Source organism: Garra rufa, chromosome 19 (genome assembly GCF_049309525.1).
Source record: "Garra rufa chromosome 19, GarRuf1.0, whole genome shotgun sequence".
Classification (NCBI taxonomy): Eukaryota; Metazoa; Chordata; class Actinopteri; order Cypriniformes; family Cyprinidae; genus Garra; species Garra rufa.
The window spans coordinates 37,971,612-37,987,698 of record NC_133379.1 but is presented as its reverse complement, the minus strand read 5'-3'; the positions used below and the strand labels follow the sequence as shown (position 1 = coordinate 37,987,698).

General features: G+C 31.2%; 1 protein-coding gene across 1 annotated transcript in view; it reads right to left on the bottom strand.

Annotated features, from left to right (window-relative positions):
• The window catches only part of kcnt1a (potassium sodium-activated channel subfamily T member 1a), a 29,506-nt gene extending 14,947 nt beyond the window's left edge, over nt 1-14,559 (bottom strand). Inside the window, exons 1-17 of the mRNA XM_073824690.1 lie at nt 14,432-14,559; nt 12,309-12,388; nt 12,121-12,223; nt 11,823-11,864; nt 11,669-11,717; nt 10,313-10,372; nt 10,080-10,154; nt 9,917-10,000; nt 9,740-9,834; nt 7,896-8,079; nt 5,993-6,157; nt 5,744-5,880; nt 5,395-5,458; nt 3,846-3,954; nt 3,594-3,702; nt 401-550; nt 76-311 (exon numbers count right to left, since the gene is read on the bottom strand). Coding sequence (XP_073680791.1) covers nt 76-311; nt 401-550; nt 3,594-3,702; nt 3,846-3,954; nt 5,395-5,458; nt 5,744-5,880; nt 5,993-6,157; nt 7,896-8,079; nt 9,740-9,834; nt 9,917-10,000; nt 10,080-10,154; nt 10,313-10,372; nt 11,669-11,717; nt 11,823-11,864; nt 12,121-12,223; nt 12,309-12,388; nt 14,432-14,520 — 1,831 coding nt within the window. The 5' untranslated portion in view covers nt 14,521-14,559. The remainder of the gene's footprint in view (nt 1-75; nt 312-400; nt 551-3,593; nt 3,703-3,845; nt 3,955-5,394; nt 5,459-5,743; nt 5,881-5,992; nt 6,158-7,895; nt 8,080-9,739; nt 9,835-9,916; nt 10,001-10,079; nt 10,155-10,312; nt 10,373-11,668; nt 11,718-11,822; nt 11,865-12,120; nt 12,224-12,308; nt 12,389-14,431) is intronic.
• Between the last annotated feature and the right edge of the window lie 1,528 nt (nt 14,560-16,087).

Here is a 16,087-nt window from a genome sequence, read left to right as displayed (position 1 = left end):
ACAATCAACCAATTATAAACCAACCCTCTGACAACGTTCCGTCTCTTTCATTCTATGCTATCAATTCTCACTCACCCATGCTAGCAATAATGCTATGAACAGGAAGACCAGAGGGGCTGTTTAAAATGTCGCAGTGGCCTCGCCCCTTTCCCTGATCTTCTTCCTGTCTGAAGATGAAGGCGGAGTTTTCCTCTTTTGTGATGTTAATGTAGTAACAGGTGTCGCTGGCAGACATGATGTGGCGAGGTCCAGGGTTCAACAAGATGCTTTTGTTATCTTCTCTTTTGACGCCAATCAGACAAACCCCGTATCTTTACACACACAAATAGATTAAAATAACCTGTCAGCACAAGTTAGTATGCAACACGTTTAGTATGTTTCAAAGTGTGTATAAACCTACTTTTTGTGAGCGTGAAATGCTGCGTAGGTGAAGCTTTTGCTGTTGTACTCTCTGAAGAACATACTGTCACCCAGACGGATATGATAGACCTCATTACCCGAACAGCGACCGTACATCCTCTGCCACTGCTCTGGAGACTGCTGGCCTTCTCTGAAAGGGATTTAACATGTTATTGAACTATTTTTCCATTAAATTTCTATTATTAAACATGGGTTATACTAACTGCAGGAACCAGAACTTGATAGCTGTGACACTAATGCATTCAAAATTTTGGGGTTGGTAAGATTTTTAAATGCCTTTTAAGGAACTCCTCTATGTGTACCAAGGCTGCATTTATTTGATGAAAACTACAGTAAAAACAGAAAAATGTGACATATTCTGACTGTTAAAAATAGCTGTTTTATATTTGAATATATTTTAAAATGCAATTTATTCCAGTGACGCAAAGCTGAACTTTCAGTAGCCATTACTAACATTTTCAGTGTCACGTAATCCTTCAAAAATCTAAACCTAAATCTGAATTTTTTTTAAACATTATATTATATTATTATATTATATATGTCTTCACAGTCACTTTTGATCATTTTAACGCAGCTTTTCTGAATAAAGTTATAAATTTCTTACAAAAAAATAAATTATATAAATAATAAAATATAATAATAATAATAAAATAATTTTATTATTATTGCTATTTATATATAAACCGGTCTTAAGTCGCTGGGGTATATTTGTAGCAATAGCCAAAAATACATTGTATGGGTCAAAATTATTGATTTTTCTTTTATGCCAAAAATCATTAGCATATTAAGTAAAGATCATGTTCCATGAAGATGTTTTGTAAAGTTCCTATTATAAATATATCAAAATGTATTTTTGATTAGTAATATGCATGTTAAGAACTTAATTTGGACAACTTTAAAGGTGATTTTCTCAGTATTTTGATTTTTTTGCACCCTCAGATTCCAGATTTTCAAATAGATGTATCTCGGCCAAATATTGTCCTATCCTAACAAACCATACATCAGTAGAAAGCTTATTTATTGAGCTTTCATATGATGTATACATCTCAGTTTTGTAAAATTTTACCTTATGACTGGTTTTATGGTCCAGGGTCACATATATATATATATATATATATATATATATATATATATATATATATATATATATATATATATATATATATATATATATATATATGTGTGTGTGTATCATAGTGTTCAAAAAACATGGTTATTACCAGAGAAGTTATAAAATTGTGCAAACAAAGAAAATTTTAAATAACAAAAAAAGATTTAAAAAATCGAATAAAAATATAGATTACCAGGGTTCAAGCGCTTTGAGGCATTCAAGCACATATGAAAAAAGACACTATGTAGCAAGACTGTAACCACCTAAATCAATCATTTAAAAAGCATTTTTGGCAAATCCAGGTAATTTAATATAGAAATCATATGTTTTTTAATGTTTATGACTGTTATAGCTCCAGCTGTGGTCCAATTCACTTAAAACTTTACATGCTTGTTTAGAATCACCTGTCTCATGTGCACACCAGGTTTCGTGAAGTTATAGCTTCCCATAAGGTACATTTCAATTTTTTTTTGATAATCACTGACTAGAGAGTCCAGAAAATTGTACTGCAGTGGGTTTTTTTTTTTTTAAGAAAAACCTATAGGACTAGTTCACAAAAGTAGGTTTTTTACATCTTCTCAATCATTTAACAAACCATTTGATTGACAGCCGTGGTTCTAGAGGCAAAGCTGTACGGAATAAGGACTTCTATCATATAATATGAATATTGCGTTTATGTACAGAAATAAACATGCAGTGTACAATCGTTTATGCTCTTGAAAAATGCAATATCGCCCCTAATAGGTGCTTGAAATTCTTTTTTTTTTTTCCATCAGTTTTTTTGAGATACGCAAATGTCCTTATAGACACTTGTGGCACTTTGGACCAAGACCGTACACAGCGATTTTCATGTTGATAAGACAAATTAATGCATAGATATAGCCATTTTTATGTTTTTTTTCCCCCTCTTGAAGCGCCACCAAGTGGCCAAGCTCTGCGATTTTAGTCCTGTGACCTCCGATTGAGCTCTTACATAAGTGTTCTGAGTTTGGCAAAGATATCTCATTTGGTTCAGGTGTTATATGCATTTTACTAAAAGTGGCCCTGCTTCTTTAGAATGTTTTGGCATCCTTTTGCGACAGTCGAAAGTTCACCTTTTTTGATTATTGATAATCACTCTTCAGAGAATCTTTCTGCACTGGTTTGGTTCTGATCAGGCGAAAACATATGACTAGTTCAACATACCTGATAATTTCACTCATAATCGAATCTGAGGCTGTGGAAACGAATGCCTTACGTTACTTTTGCGGTACTTTTAAAATCTGGGCCGAGCTTGCTTGTTTGTTTTTAATATAAAAATTTCTACTTTTGGCAAATGTAAAAGCCTTTTCACACCAAAAGCCTCAGGCTTAGAGAAAAGTAAATTCACGTCTGTACAGTAGAAGACAAAAAGTCAACTCTTTAGTAATAAAAAAAAAAGGATAACAAATGTTAACTGAGTAATTTTTGCATATTAGTATGGATGAATTGGATCATCGAAGGTCAGCAGCAAAGACAGTGGTTATTAAAATGGAATTAAATACATAAAGGATATTTGTATTATTTCACATATTTAATTATTGCAGGTTTTTATTCATTTTGAGGAATACTGTATCTGTTCTTTTAGTGAGTGAGATGAATTAATGCATGTTCACATTTATTCTAGAACTAAAGTAACGTCTTACTCACAATTTCTCTCAACATGGGGACAGGAGCGCTTTTAATCAATAAATGAGGGGGAAAAGTATCTGTTTGCTGTAGCGCCCCCATCAGGCCAATTGGGGCAAGCATTGGTGACATTGTTGGCGGTGTGAGTACTACCATTCCTCTAAGTTTCAAGTCTCTACGACTTATGGTTTGGTCTGCACGATCAGTTTTACGTGGTAATTGCTGATCCTTGGCAATTCTAACAATTACAATAATTACTAATTTAAAAATACCAAAAAATTCTGAAATCCAATGCCATGCGCTGAAAAAAAAAGTGCGTTTGGGAAACCTGTTTGAAAACAGTCAGTAATTTTCAATTCAGTGTGGTGGTGCTAGTAGCACAGAAATTATAATTTTAAGGAGCACCGTAACTCACTGTCCGCGAGATGTGTGGACCAGTAAAGTGATCAGCGTAGAGGTGGCCGGACACAGACAATTCAGAGCCAACATGGCATATTTAAACTCTTCTTCACACACTACGTGATCTGCAGGAAGAAATAGACATTCTGCTTAGAGCCAAGATGGCTGATGGTTACTAAAATGAGTCATCCAAGAGCTTCAAATGATATATAGAAAAGAAATACATAATGCAGAAAGAGTGAAAGATTTTCAGAAAAAGAATTAGTACCTGCAAATTTAACATGGAACTTGTTTTCAGGTTTGAGAATCTGCACATAAAGAGGGCAGTTCGGAGCAAAGTCTTTCACAGCCCAAGCCCTCAGAATGGTCTGGTGATCCTGTTAATAAATCAATACTAGTCAATATGTGTTTGTTAACTAATATATAAACGTGACCCTGGACCACAAAACGTGTCTTAAGTAGCACGGGTATATTTGTAGCAATAGCCAACAATATTTGTATGGGTCAAAATTATAATTTTTTAATGCCAAAAATCATTAGGATATTAAGGATTAGGATTAGGATATTTTGTACATTTTCATACCGTAAATATGTGACCCTGGACCACAAAACCAGTCATAAGGTTAAATTTTACAATAAATAAGCTTTCTATTGATGTATAGTTTGTTAGGATAGGACAATATTTGGCCGAGATACATCTATTTGAAAATCTGGAATCTAAGGGTGCAAAAAAATCAAAATACTGAGAAAATCACCTTTAAAGTTGTCCAAATTAAGCTCTTAACAATGCATATTACTAATCAAAAATTACATTTTGATAGGTTTACACTAGGAATTTTACAAAAAATCTTAATGTAACATGATCTTTACTTAATTTCCTAATGATTTTTGACATAAAAGAAAAATCAATAATTTTGACCCATACAATGTATTTTTGGCTATTGCTACAAATATACCCCAGCGACTTAAGACTGGTTTTGTGGTCCAGGGTCACATATATCACAACTTAATTTTTGAATTAGTGATATGCATTGATAAGAACTTAATTTGGACAACTTTTTGAACATTTTTCAAAATTTTGATTTTTTGCACCCTCAGATTCCAGATTTATAGATTTATGTTTATTAATAAACAAATAAATACAGTAAAAAAAATCTTGACAATAAAATAATAAATTAAAAACTCAACTTTTAATGAAAAATTAATTTGATTATAAATACACACTTAAATTAAATGAAACAAATAGAAATAGTGAATAAAATAGTATAGTAAATAAAAAACTAAATGTTTATATAAAATAAATTATTAATAAAAAAATAACATTAAATTAAAAAAAAATACTATAAAAAAGAAAAACATATTTAGTGAATTTCCTACCATAAATATATCGAAACTTAATTTTTGATTAGTCATATATGCATTGCTAAGAACTTCCTTTGGACAACTTTAAATGCAATTTTTTTAAAAGTTTGATTTTTTTTGCACCCTCAGATTCCAGATTTATCCTAATAAATGATACATCGATGGAAAGCTTATTTATTCAGCTTTCAGATGAGGTATAAATCTCAATTTCAAAACACTGACCCTTATGACCAGTTTTGTGGTCAAGAGCATATTTGATTTGTTTAATCATATAAAAATGTAATAAATAAATAATTAAATACAATAAAAATATTGTACAAAACTTACTAATCAATAAATGACAAATTATTACCAATAATCTAGGTATTTTAGTGTAATATTATAAAAATATTATTAAAAATATTGATATGACATGAATGATTAACAAAAGGTTATTGATTTGTGTCAAAACTCACTGCCGCCATGCGATCAGCTTCATTCCTGCTGCTGAGAATGAAACATGCTTCTGCATCATCCATCCTACAGAACAAAAGCGACCAATCACAGAGGGCGATTAACAAAGCAGACCAATCACAGAAGCCCACGTTTCTGTTATTTCACATCTTGCTCTCCTTCAAACAATTAGAAAACTGTGGGGACAGGTTTAGAATACAAGTATACAAGAGCACAGATTAAACCAATGATCAGTTTTTAATTAGTTTTATCCATTAGTTGTTGCAGCCCTATGAAAAACAAATATGACCATATGCAAATTCACATATGCATAGGTAGAAGCTGTGATTGGTCAGTGAGGCTGTCACTCACTTGGCTCTCAGCAAATCCTGGTTTTTGAGGGCGGAGCCTTGAAGGTAGATGACCCTCTGTGACCAGAGAGGAATCTGCAAAATCCTCCTTACCTGGACGTCCACCTCACATGGACACAAGATGACCACGTAATAATCCTAAACATGCACAAACACGACGTGAGATCATTTTAGTGATCAAACTAGAACAAAATAGAGTAAACGTCAGATAAAATGGATGGTAATAACATTGTGAAGAGAGAGTATACACCTGTGTGTGAGGGTGAGCATAGAATTCATTAAGAAAGTCCATGAGCAGGTCAATTTTGAGAGTGCTGACACATAAGACCACATGTCTCTCTGTCTGAGCTCGATGTCTGCTGTAGTTTCCTCCAGATTTCTGCCTTTCCATCCACAGATATATCAACTCCTCAAACTACAGCCAGAGAAGAATAAAAAGGCACATGGTAAAAAACAACAAAAAAAAAAGCAAAGATTATCAGCATACACATATCAGTATTTGACAGCCAGTAAAAAAATAAGTAAATAAAACAAGTTTTTGAATTTATTCAGTTATTAATAAAAATATAAATACAGCTAAAAAATAAGAAAAATTATCTTGACGATAAAATGGTTCTAAAAAAGAAAATAAATAAAAAACTCAACTTTTAATAAAAAATATTGCTTTGAAAAAGTATTAAATAACATGAAATTTAACTTTTAATATAAAATAAATTCAACCATTATAATAATAAAAATGATCACTTTTAAAAAAATGAAAAACAAAAAAATCTAAATTATTTTAAAATAAAATTTTGAAAATAACTAATAAATATTTTCAAAAATTGGTAACAGTAAATAATTTTTTTTTATAAAACATTTACTTATAAATACACAAAATAAATAATAAAATTAAAAAAAAAAATTATCTTAATAAAATGGCAATATTGGTTTAGAAAAATATCCAATAATTGATGAATGGTGAGGTTTGCAAATATTTGTTTTTCTGAAACCACTGAAGCTTTATTTCTTGTTTGGTTTTTAAAAATGAAATTCTGTATTCAAGTCTGTACTTTAGCATACAAAGAGTAAATTAAAATATATTTTTAAAATTTTTGTAATACTAATAAAATATTCATTAAAAACACATAAAAAAAATACAGTAAAAAATAATCTTGACAATAAAATGACATTCTAAAAAAAAACAGTAAATAAAAACATAGCTTTTAATATAAAATAAATTCAACCATTATAATAATAAAAATGATCACTTTTAAAAAATTAAAAACAAAAAAATCTAAATTATTTTAAAATAAAATTTTGAAAATAACTAATAAATATTTTCAAAAATTGGTAACAGTAAATAATTTTTTTTTATAAAACATTTACTTATAAATACACAAAATAAATAATAAAATTTAAAAAAAATTATCTTAATAAAATGGCAATATTGGTTTAGAAAAATATCCAATAATTGATGAATGGTGAGGTTTGCAAATATTAGTTTTTCTGAAACTACTGAAGCTTTATTTCTTGTTTGGTTTTTAAAAATGAAATTCTGTATTCAAGTCTGTACTTTAGCATACAAAGAGTAAATTAAAATATATTTTTAAAATTTTTGTAATACTAAAAAACTATTAATTAAAAACACATTAAAATAAAAAAATACAGTAAAAAATAATCTTGACAATAAAATGACATTCTAAAAAAAAACAGTAAATAAAAACATAGCTTTTAATATAAAATAAATTCAACCATTATAATAATAAAAATTATACTTAAAAAAAATAAATTATATCAAATTAATCTCAAAATTATTTAAAAATACAATTTTGAAAGTAATTGAAAAGTAAATGAGGGTAAATGAGAGTAAAAAATACTTTGATCATTGGCTGTGCTCATAGCCAAGTCAGTTTTTTGAGTAGGCAGACTATAAATAACAAAAACAGTTATGTAAAAAGAAATGTAATTATTATTAGAAAATTTTAATTAAACAAATATATTTTTTAAAAAATGATAATAATCAAACAATAAAATGACAGTCTTCTGTTTTCCAAAAGCTAGTTTTCCTGAAACTTGAGAAGCTTTATTTCTTGGTTGGATTTTAAAAATGAAGGCTAATGGATTTTAAAAGTGTTTTAATACATTTTGAAAAACTATTTAATTCCCCTGACCTGTAGAGGCAGTACCACCAGGGCCACACAGATCATGACCACCACCAGCAGCTGAGACGGCCAGATCTGCGGCGTCACATCGCCGAAGCCCACCGTAGAGAAGGTCACGATGCAAAAATACAAAGCGTTAAAGAGAGACAGACTCTTCTTACCAGCACGCTCCAAATGCTGGATACCACACGTGCTGAAAGAGACAGAAACACTTCAGTATAGGTGATCAGAGACAGAGAGGAGGAAAGAACAAGCTTTGGATAAAGAGTAGAGGTGGGCGATATAACCATTGACGTAATGAAATCAGAAGAAAAACAGTTTATATTGTGGTTATGCAAGATAAATGGAAGGGATTGCCTTCCACCTTCCTTAGATACTGCTACTGTCAAATACAAGCTGTATAATGTAAATTAATTAAACGGAATAAATTCTAGTAAATTCTAGTAAGTATTAGTATGCCTTAAAAAATAGTAAACCTTAATAACCTTTACTATAAAATGATGTGTGCTGAAAGAGACCATGCATTTTTTTTATTAAAATGATTTCAAATATTAATAAGCAAAATGAAATGTAATTAAATTAAAACTAATTTTTATTTAAAATAACCCAAAAAAACTTGACATAAAAACTAAATTTGAATAATAAAAAAATATTCCAAATATTATTCAACAAAATGTAATTAATTTAAAAAAACGATTTACAAATAAACATAATACTGACAATAAAAAATGTGCTAAAAGAGACAATAAATAAAAAATTAATTTAATATTAATAAACTAAATTTAAATTAATTTTATTAATTTAACAAAAACTATTTAAAATAAAAATAATCTTGCAATAAAACAATGTGCTAAAAGAGACAGTAAATAAAAATGTAATTTTAATAAAAAATTATTTTAAATATTCATAAACAAAACTGAATTAATTTAATTAAAACCTATTTAAAATAAAAATAATATTGGCAATAAAACAGTGCGCTGAAAGAGACAGTAAATAAAAAAACTAAATTTTAATATAAAATAATTTCAAATATTAATAAACAAAATTAAATTAAAACTACTTAAAATAAAAATAATCTTGACAATAAAACAATGTACGGAAAGAGACAGTAAATAAAAAACTAAATTTTAATAAAATATTATTTCAAATATTATTAAAAAAATTTAATGAAATGTAAAAATTTAAAATAAAAATAATCTTGACAATAAAACAATGTGCTGAAAGAGACAGTAAATAAAAAACTAAATTCGAATAAAAAATAATTTCAAATATTAATAAATAATAATAATAATAATAATAATAATAATAATATTGACAATAAAATTGTGTGCAAAATTGAGACAGTAAATAAAATAAATAAAACAAATGTTAATAAACAAATAATTATTAATTATTAGTTATTAATCAAAAATTGTATCAAAAAATAAAAATAACAAAAAACAATTGTTGTTATAAAATGATGTGTGCTGAAAAAGACGTGTGTGAATATAAAAATACATTTCTAATAAAAATAACAAATGTGATTATTAATTAAAAAATACAATTAGATTAAAAAATACAACAATAACAAAAACAAATGGCATGTGCTAAAAAAGGACAGTATACAGAAAAAAATTATGGTAAAAAATAACAATATAGATCAGTAACATGAACTGGTAGTTTGCAAGTTAGCAAATACTCGTTTTCTAAAACTAAAGCAGCTTTATTCTTGTTTGGATTTTAAAAATGAAGGCGATGAGAATTAAACATGTTCAATTACCATATTTTAAATTAAAAAATGTGCCTATTGAGTATCATTGTACACATTTTTGGATATATCGCCCAGCCCTAAACCAGAAGCAAACTATTCTTACCCAGTGAAAACGAGACATAAAAGTGTGCAGATAAGAATGAGGACCTGGTTAAACATGGCCGAGTGTGTTCTCTGAATCGCCCGGTGCAGATCGTTCTGTAACACACATATATGTCTGGTTTCTGTACAGCACTGGATAGACATGGTGTGGATTTAATCAGGAATGGTTAACACTCACTATCATGCTCTCCAGAGCACACTTGGCCAGCCAGCAGTTGAGAAACACCGGGATAAACAGGTTTCTGAGTGGAGGCCAGAAGATCTGACACAGACAAAGAGTCAAAGTGGTCAGAGTTCATAGTCAGATGTAGTCTGGGATTTTGCTCTGAAGTCATTCTTACCGTTATGATGAAAGGGACAGTATTTAGCATCTCCAACAGGAAAGACACCTGAAACATCTGCTCCCAAATATTACCCTGAAAACACAGAAACATTTCAAACATTGTGGTTTTACACTGATGTGCCAAACAAAATGCAGCAACTACTGTAGATACTTCAGGTGTCAGATTTAGAACAAACAAAGTGTGAAAACGCAATAAACATGTTCACACTTTGCATAAATGCACAAACTCACCTTGTAGCTGAGGTACATTAGCAACATGGCCTCCATGAAACTGATAGATGCTACAATCACCTGAGGAAAATAATGTGGAAAAACAAACAGCAAAGAGTGTAATTTCAGCTCAAAGGACATTACACTTATTCATTTAGATGAAAAAGCCAACAATATTTGCAGTACTTAATTTTAAGAGCAAACCCAAGTAGTGCTGCAAATGCTATATAATGTGAAACACAACAGACTGGCGGCACCTGCTGGTCAAAATAGTGTAAATGCAATAAAAAAACTATAATGACAGCTTTAACAGCAAACCAATAACAATGTTGTCATGAAATGTGATCTATTAATCTATTAAATGTGATCTACAAATAATTAAATAGCAGTTTATATAACAGTTCTGAAAAATGTGTGTTTTATTAATATGTAGTCTTTGTTTTAGTGTTATTAAGCAGTACTTGTTAAACTAGGTTGATTAAAAGCAATTCAATATCATTCTCCTTGTTGTATTATACATGCAAAAATATTAAAATTCAATAACTGAATAAAAAATGAACCTACAGTATAAAACTGACCTGAAATCAGACTAAATCACTGCAAAAATAATTATTTGAAATTCTAAATAAAGATTATTGTATATTTTAGTATGTTTTCATAAAAAAAAAACCTGAAATAAATAAATACAATTTCAGTCTTTCTACTTTAAAATGTCATTTTAATTCAATGTGTTACTTGCCATTTCTTTGTAATTTCTTTTGTGAAATTTACTACAGGGTTCGTACAGATACTGTAAATTAAAATTCCAGGACTTTTAAGGACCTTTCAAGCTCTACTTTTCTGTCATCTAAGGTGTAAATGTATTAATCCATTAAAAACATGGTTACTATAGTTTAATAATTAACCATGGTTTTCCTGCACTATAAGTTAAACTTGTTAAATTTGTAGTAAAATTGTGGTTATACAAAAAACATGGTAATACACTTTTACTGTAGTAAATTAACCACGGTTAATTTTCTTAAGGGATTTGTACTTTCTGTATTTTTGTACTTTCTTTTTTAAAACTGTACTGCCTTTTTGGTTTGATGTTTTCTCTGTTTAATGCAAAAAAAAGATTCCAGAACCCACTCTGAAATCCTGATCTTAAAGAAATGATTCATATCAGGATTCAGTGCGCGGATAGCGAATCATTCAATTCACGAAATGATTCACAAACCCGCTCCGAAGTTCCGAATCAAATGATTCGCAAAAGGAGATTTCAAGTCCTGATCTAAATCATATGAATTCCGAACCCGCTCCGAAATCCCAATCTAAACCAAATGATTCTCCATACGCAATTTGAATACCCAGCTTCAAAAAGCTTTTCTTTAGACTCACCTGAATGGCCCAAACTGGTACTTTTCTGTCTACCCAGAATATCAGCTCCCTGGGAGAAAGAGGCAAATTAGACTGAATAAATTTAAGCATGAAATCAACCTCGAATCACATCTGCATAAATAAACCGCAATTTGACGCTGACAGCTTGTCTCACCAGTTGATCTCATTGGACTGCGTGGTGCTGTTGCAGTTGACGCTGTAGAGAGAGGAGGTGTGGGTCGCTTACTGTGACACATCAATCTATAGGGGCATTTTACTGCAGCATAAGAAATGATTCACTAATTTACTTTGAATTTTAAAAACATTCTCTAATACCAGCATTAATGAGCCATGGTAATCATGGTTTATAATACACTTTACACTCACAAACATTAAAGACATTTTTTTCACCTTCAAATAAACAGCAAATGTTTAGTTTTGGGTGAACTGTTCCTTTAAGGCATAGTTCTTACCATGTGTGGCGAACCTGGGCCGGATTGTCCGTCATGACTCTTATGATGTAAAGAACGCATGTCAAAAGCTTCAGGCAGAAGTTAAATATTCGGATCCTTAAACCTGGAGGTGAAAATTCAGTGCATTAACAGGCCATGAAACAGACATAGAGATAACAGGTAAATATCTACAGTTCAGTCTGACTTACTGGATCTTTGGTTTTTGATGAAGAAAAGTTTGAGCCTCTCTTTAAACGTGTTCTCATCCACATAAAACTCCACATGGACCCTGCATAAAGAAAAATAAAAAACAGTCCAATAACCTCAACCAATATCCAGTCAACAAATCACAATGAATGATGTGATATTAGCTACGTTTTTTATCCAAACTTAGAAAAACTGGAATATTGTGAATAAAGGACTATGTGTTCGAGATGTACAAAGTACAAAGTATGACAAAGTATCAGTATAAAATAATACAGCCCCTTTTTTCCCTACATAATAATTACTTGCGCCTCAGAGCATGCTGATGAATGCTGCAATAAACGCTGCTGATGAAACAAATGACAAACAATGTTATCTTGCAATCTCAGGTGTATGCCTGATGTTTGGGAATGCATTTGTGCGAGAAAATTAAACCAAATCATTTAGATTTGGCATTTTAGAATGACAAAAAAACAAAATTTTAGATGGTCTGCAATGGGACTGGTCCACTGGTAAGTCCAGTTACGCAATCAAATGATCTGCTGAGGCAAAGACACATTTTTGTTGCACACTGAGGAACTTATTCAATAAGTGTGTCTCCATGTTTATGTGGATGTTTTCTTACCAGATAACAAAAATGATCCCTCTAATTAAGTTTTTTATGCATATTTTAAGATTTTATGTGCAACCTGCCAGTTCTATCCAACAATTTTATGCAATATTACAAAATGGATGGCTTAACTGTTCCAATAGCTTTTGGGGACACTGTAATAACTTTACTTACGAAGCACGACAAATCATGAGGTCAAAGAGATGGTTTCAACCAACTGTACTAGCAAAATATACGCAGACAAATGGAGAGAAAACAAAAGTGGGAAAAGAAATGTTTGCCTTTTCAGAATCCTTATTTAGTCAGCGTGGGTGAAAGTGTGTATTCATGCATGTGGGTAGCTAAAATACTTTTAGAAAGTTGACAAGTCCTGAGGTGTGACATGCTAAACTGGATCTAAAGCATTTTTTGAATTATTTTATTATTATGCATGCATATATGTGACCCTGGACTACAAAACCAGTCTTGAGTAGCACAAATATGTTTGTAGCAATAGGCAAAAATACACTGTGTGGGTCAAAATTATTGATTTTTCTTTGGATATTAAGTAAAGATAATTTTTCATGAAAATATTTTGTACATTTCCTACCATAAATATAACAAAACTTAATGTTTGATTAGTAATATGCATTGCTAAGAACTTAAATAGGACAACTCTAAAGGATCTTTTTTGCACCTTCAAATTCCAGATCTGAAAATAGTTGTATCTCAACCAAATATTGACTTATCCTATTTAGTTTATTTATTCAGGTTTCAGATGATGTTTAAATCTCAATTTTATAAAATTGACCCTTACGACCGGTTTTGTGGTCCAGGGTCACATATTAGTACTATTTGAGATTAATAAGCAAAAGCTAAATCTGATTAAAATTGTGCAATATGCACACATTTTAACCTAAAATCTTGAAAGCAGATGCATTATGCATCAAACTCTCATTGATTCCAATGCATAAATCATGTTATATAATGTAAATAGAAATGCCGTCATCCCTATATATGCCATTATGTCTGAGTTTTACCATGCATGTGGCTGTAAAACCATTCGGTTTTGATGCATAAAGACTCTTTCGTCTTTCCAGCACTGTGTTTTACTCTGTTTACATAGTTGAGCACTAAGAGCAATTCTCTACATTACAATCCCAGGCATCTTCACCAGAGATGCAATGTGTCTGCCAGTTCCCATGGAGACCACAGGAGCGCTGGTTTTATTTGCCATCATAAAGTGAGACGAAGCCATCAACATTACGACCCCTGGCACACTGTCGTGTCCGAAATATTCCACGTCTCTGCTAGAAAACTCATGGGTGATTGTATTTAACATATAAACACTGCCAAACTAGTAATAAAGAATACTGAAAACTTTGACAACAACTGAAAAGTGAAGACTCATCAGCACCTGAAATACACCACAGCGTTCCAGCATAAGGAAAATGGCAAATAAGCCAGTCTCAGTGAACATCTCCACCTATTCAAACATGCAGAAGACTGCTGTGACTCTTAAGAGACGTCGTATCCTACCTCTGGCCGGCATCGCTACCAAAAGAGTCCAGCCTCCAGTTGACCAGAGCCGGGTTAACCCAGGACGGCACTGCATTTTTCTGTTCCATAACAGAGAAAACCCAGAGGCTTTCTAGACGAGGATGTGCGGCGATCTGAGCTGAGTGGATTGTTATGGAAGTACATAATCTACAGCGGCGCGGTTCAAAATAACCCGCCCACACGCTCTTGATTGCAGGCGCGCAAGCGTGCGCTTCCCTGACAGAGTTCTGCTCGGTCTGTGCTTTCTCTGTCGTCTATGTCTCTGCATTAGAATTTCAATGCACTTTAATTGTTTCTTACTTGTACTAGCATCCCTTTGTCTAATAGGCATGAGTTGGAGTTTTTAACGTGCACAGCAGCTGTTGCAAACCTAGCCTTAAATGCATTGTGTTAATGCACAAAGCTTATTAAACATACATACATACATGTTTTTTTTATATAATGATGAATGATTGTCGTCATAGCAACATGCCTCAAGCGTGTTTGTCTTTGTGATAGCGGAAAGTCACACAAGTGTATGTAGGGCTAACATAATGTGAACTTTGAATGAAGGAGCAACTCAAGCTCCAATTTAAATGTCAGTCAAATGAGCAATTCTTTGGTTTCTTCCAGCTTTCCACCTTGCTGCAATGCCCACCCTCTCTCTGCCTCCTGTTCTCAGGAAATTACAGATAATAACCTGCTCAAGAGGCTATTTCTGTCGATCTGGAGAGATGTGGCCGTGTGCCCACACACACGCACGACGAGACTTTTTCTTAACATTCAAGGGTTGCCAGAATCGAAGAGCCAAGGAAATACATTTTTGCTCTCTTGTTTAGCAGTTCAACACGACTACATTTTAATATGTGACCCTGGACCACAAAAACAGTCATAAGTGTCATTTTTTATTTTATTTGAAGCTTATACATCATCTGACTAAATAAGCTTTCCATTGATGTATGGTTTGTTAGGATTAGGATACAACTATTTGAAAATCTGTAATCTGAGGGTGCAAAAAAATTTAAATACTGAGTAAATCGCCTTTAAAGTTGTCCAAATGAAGTTTAAGCATATTAATAATAAAAAAACAATGTTTTGATATACACTGCCAGTCAAAAGTTTCAGATCAGTAAGATTTTTAATGTATTTTAAAGAAGTTTAAGCTCACAAAATCTGTGTTTATTTGACAAAAATACAGAAAAACATTTTACTATTGTGAAATATTATTATGATGTAAAATAATATTTTTCTATTTTAATATACATTCAAAATCGAATTTATTTCTGTGATCAAAGTTGAATTTTTCAGCATCCTTACTCAGTGTTCAGCATCACTTGATGCTTTGGAAATCATTCTAGTTTCAATTTGCTTAATATTTTTTGGAACCTGTGATACTAAGATTTACATTTTAAATATATGCTGTACGTTATAACTTTTTATTTGTCAAAGAATCCTGAAAAAAAGTATCACAAGTTTCCAAAAAAATATTAAGCTTCACAACTGTTTCCAGCACTGATAATAAATCAGCATATTAGAATGATTTCTGAAGGATCATGTGACACTGAAGTCTGAGAAATGACTGATGAAAATTCAGCTTTGCATCAGAGGAAACAAATATTTTAATGTATATTAAAATATAAACCATTATTTTATTGT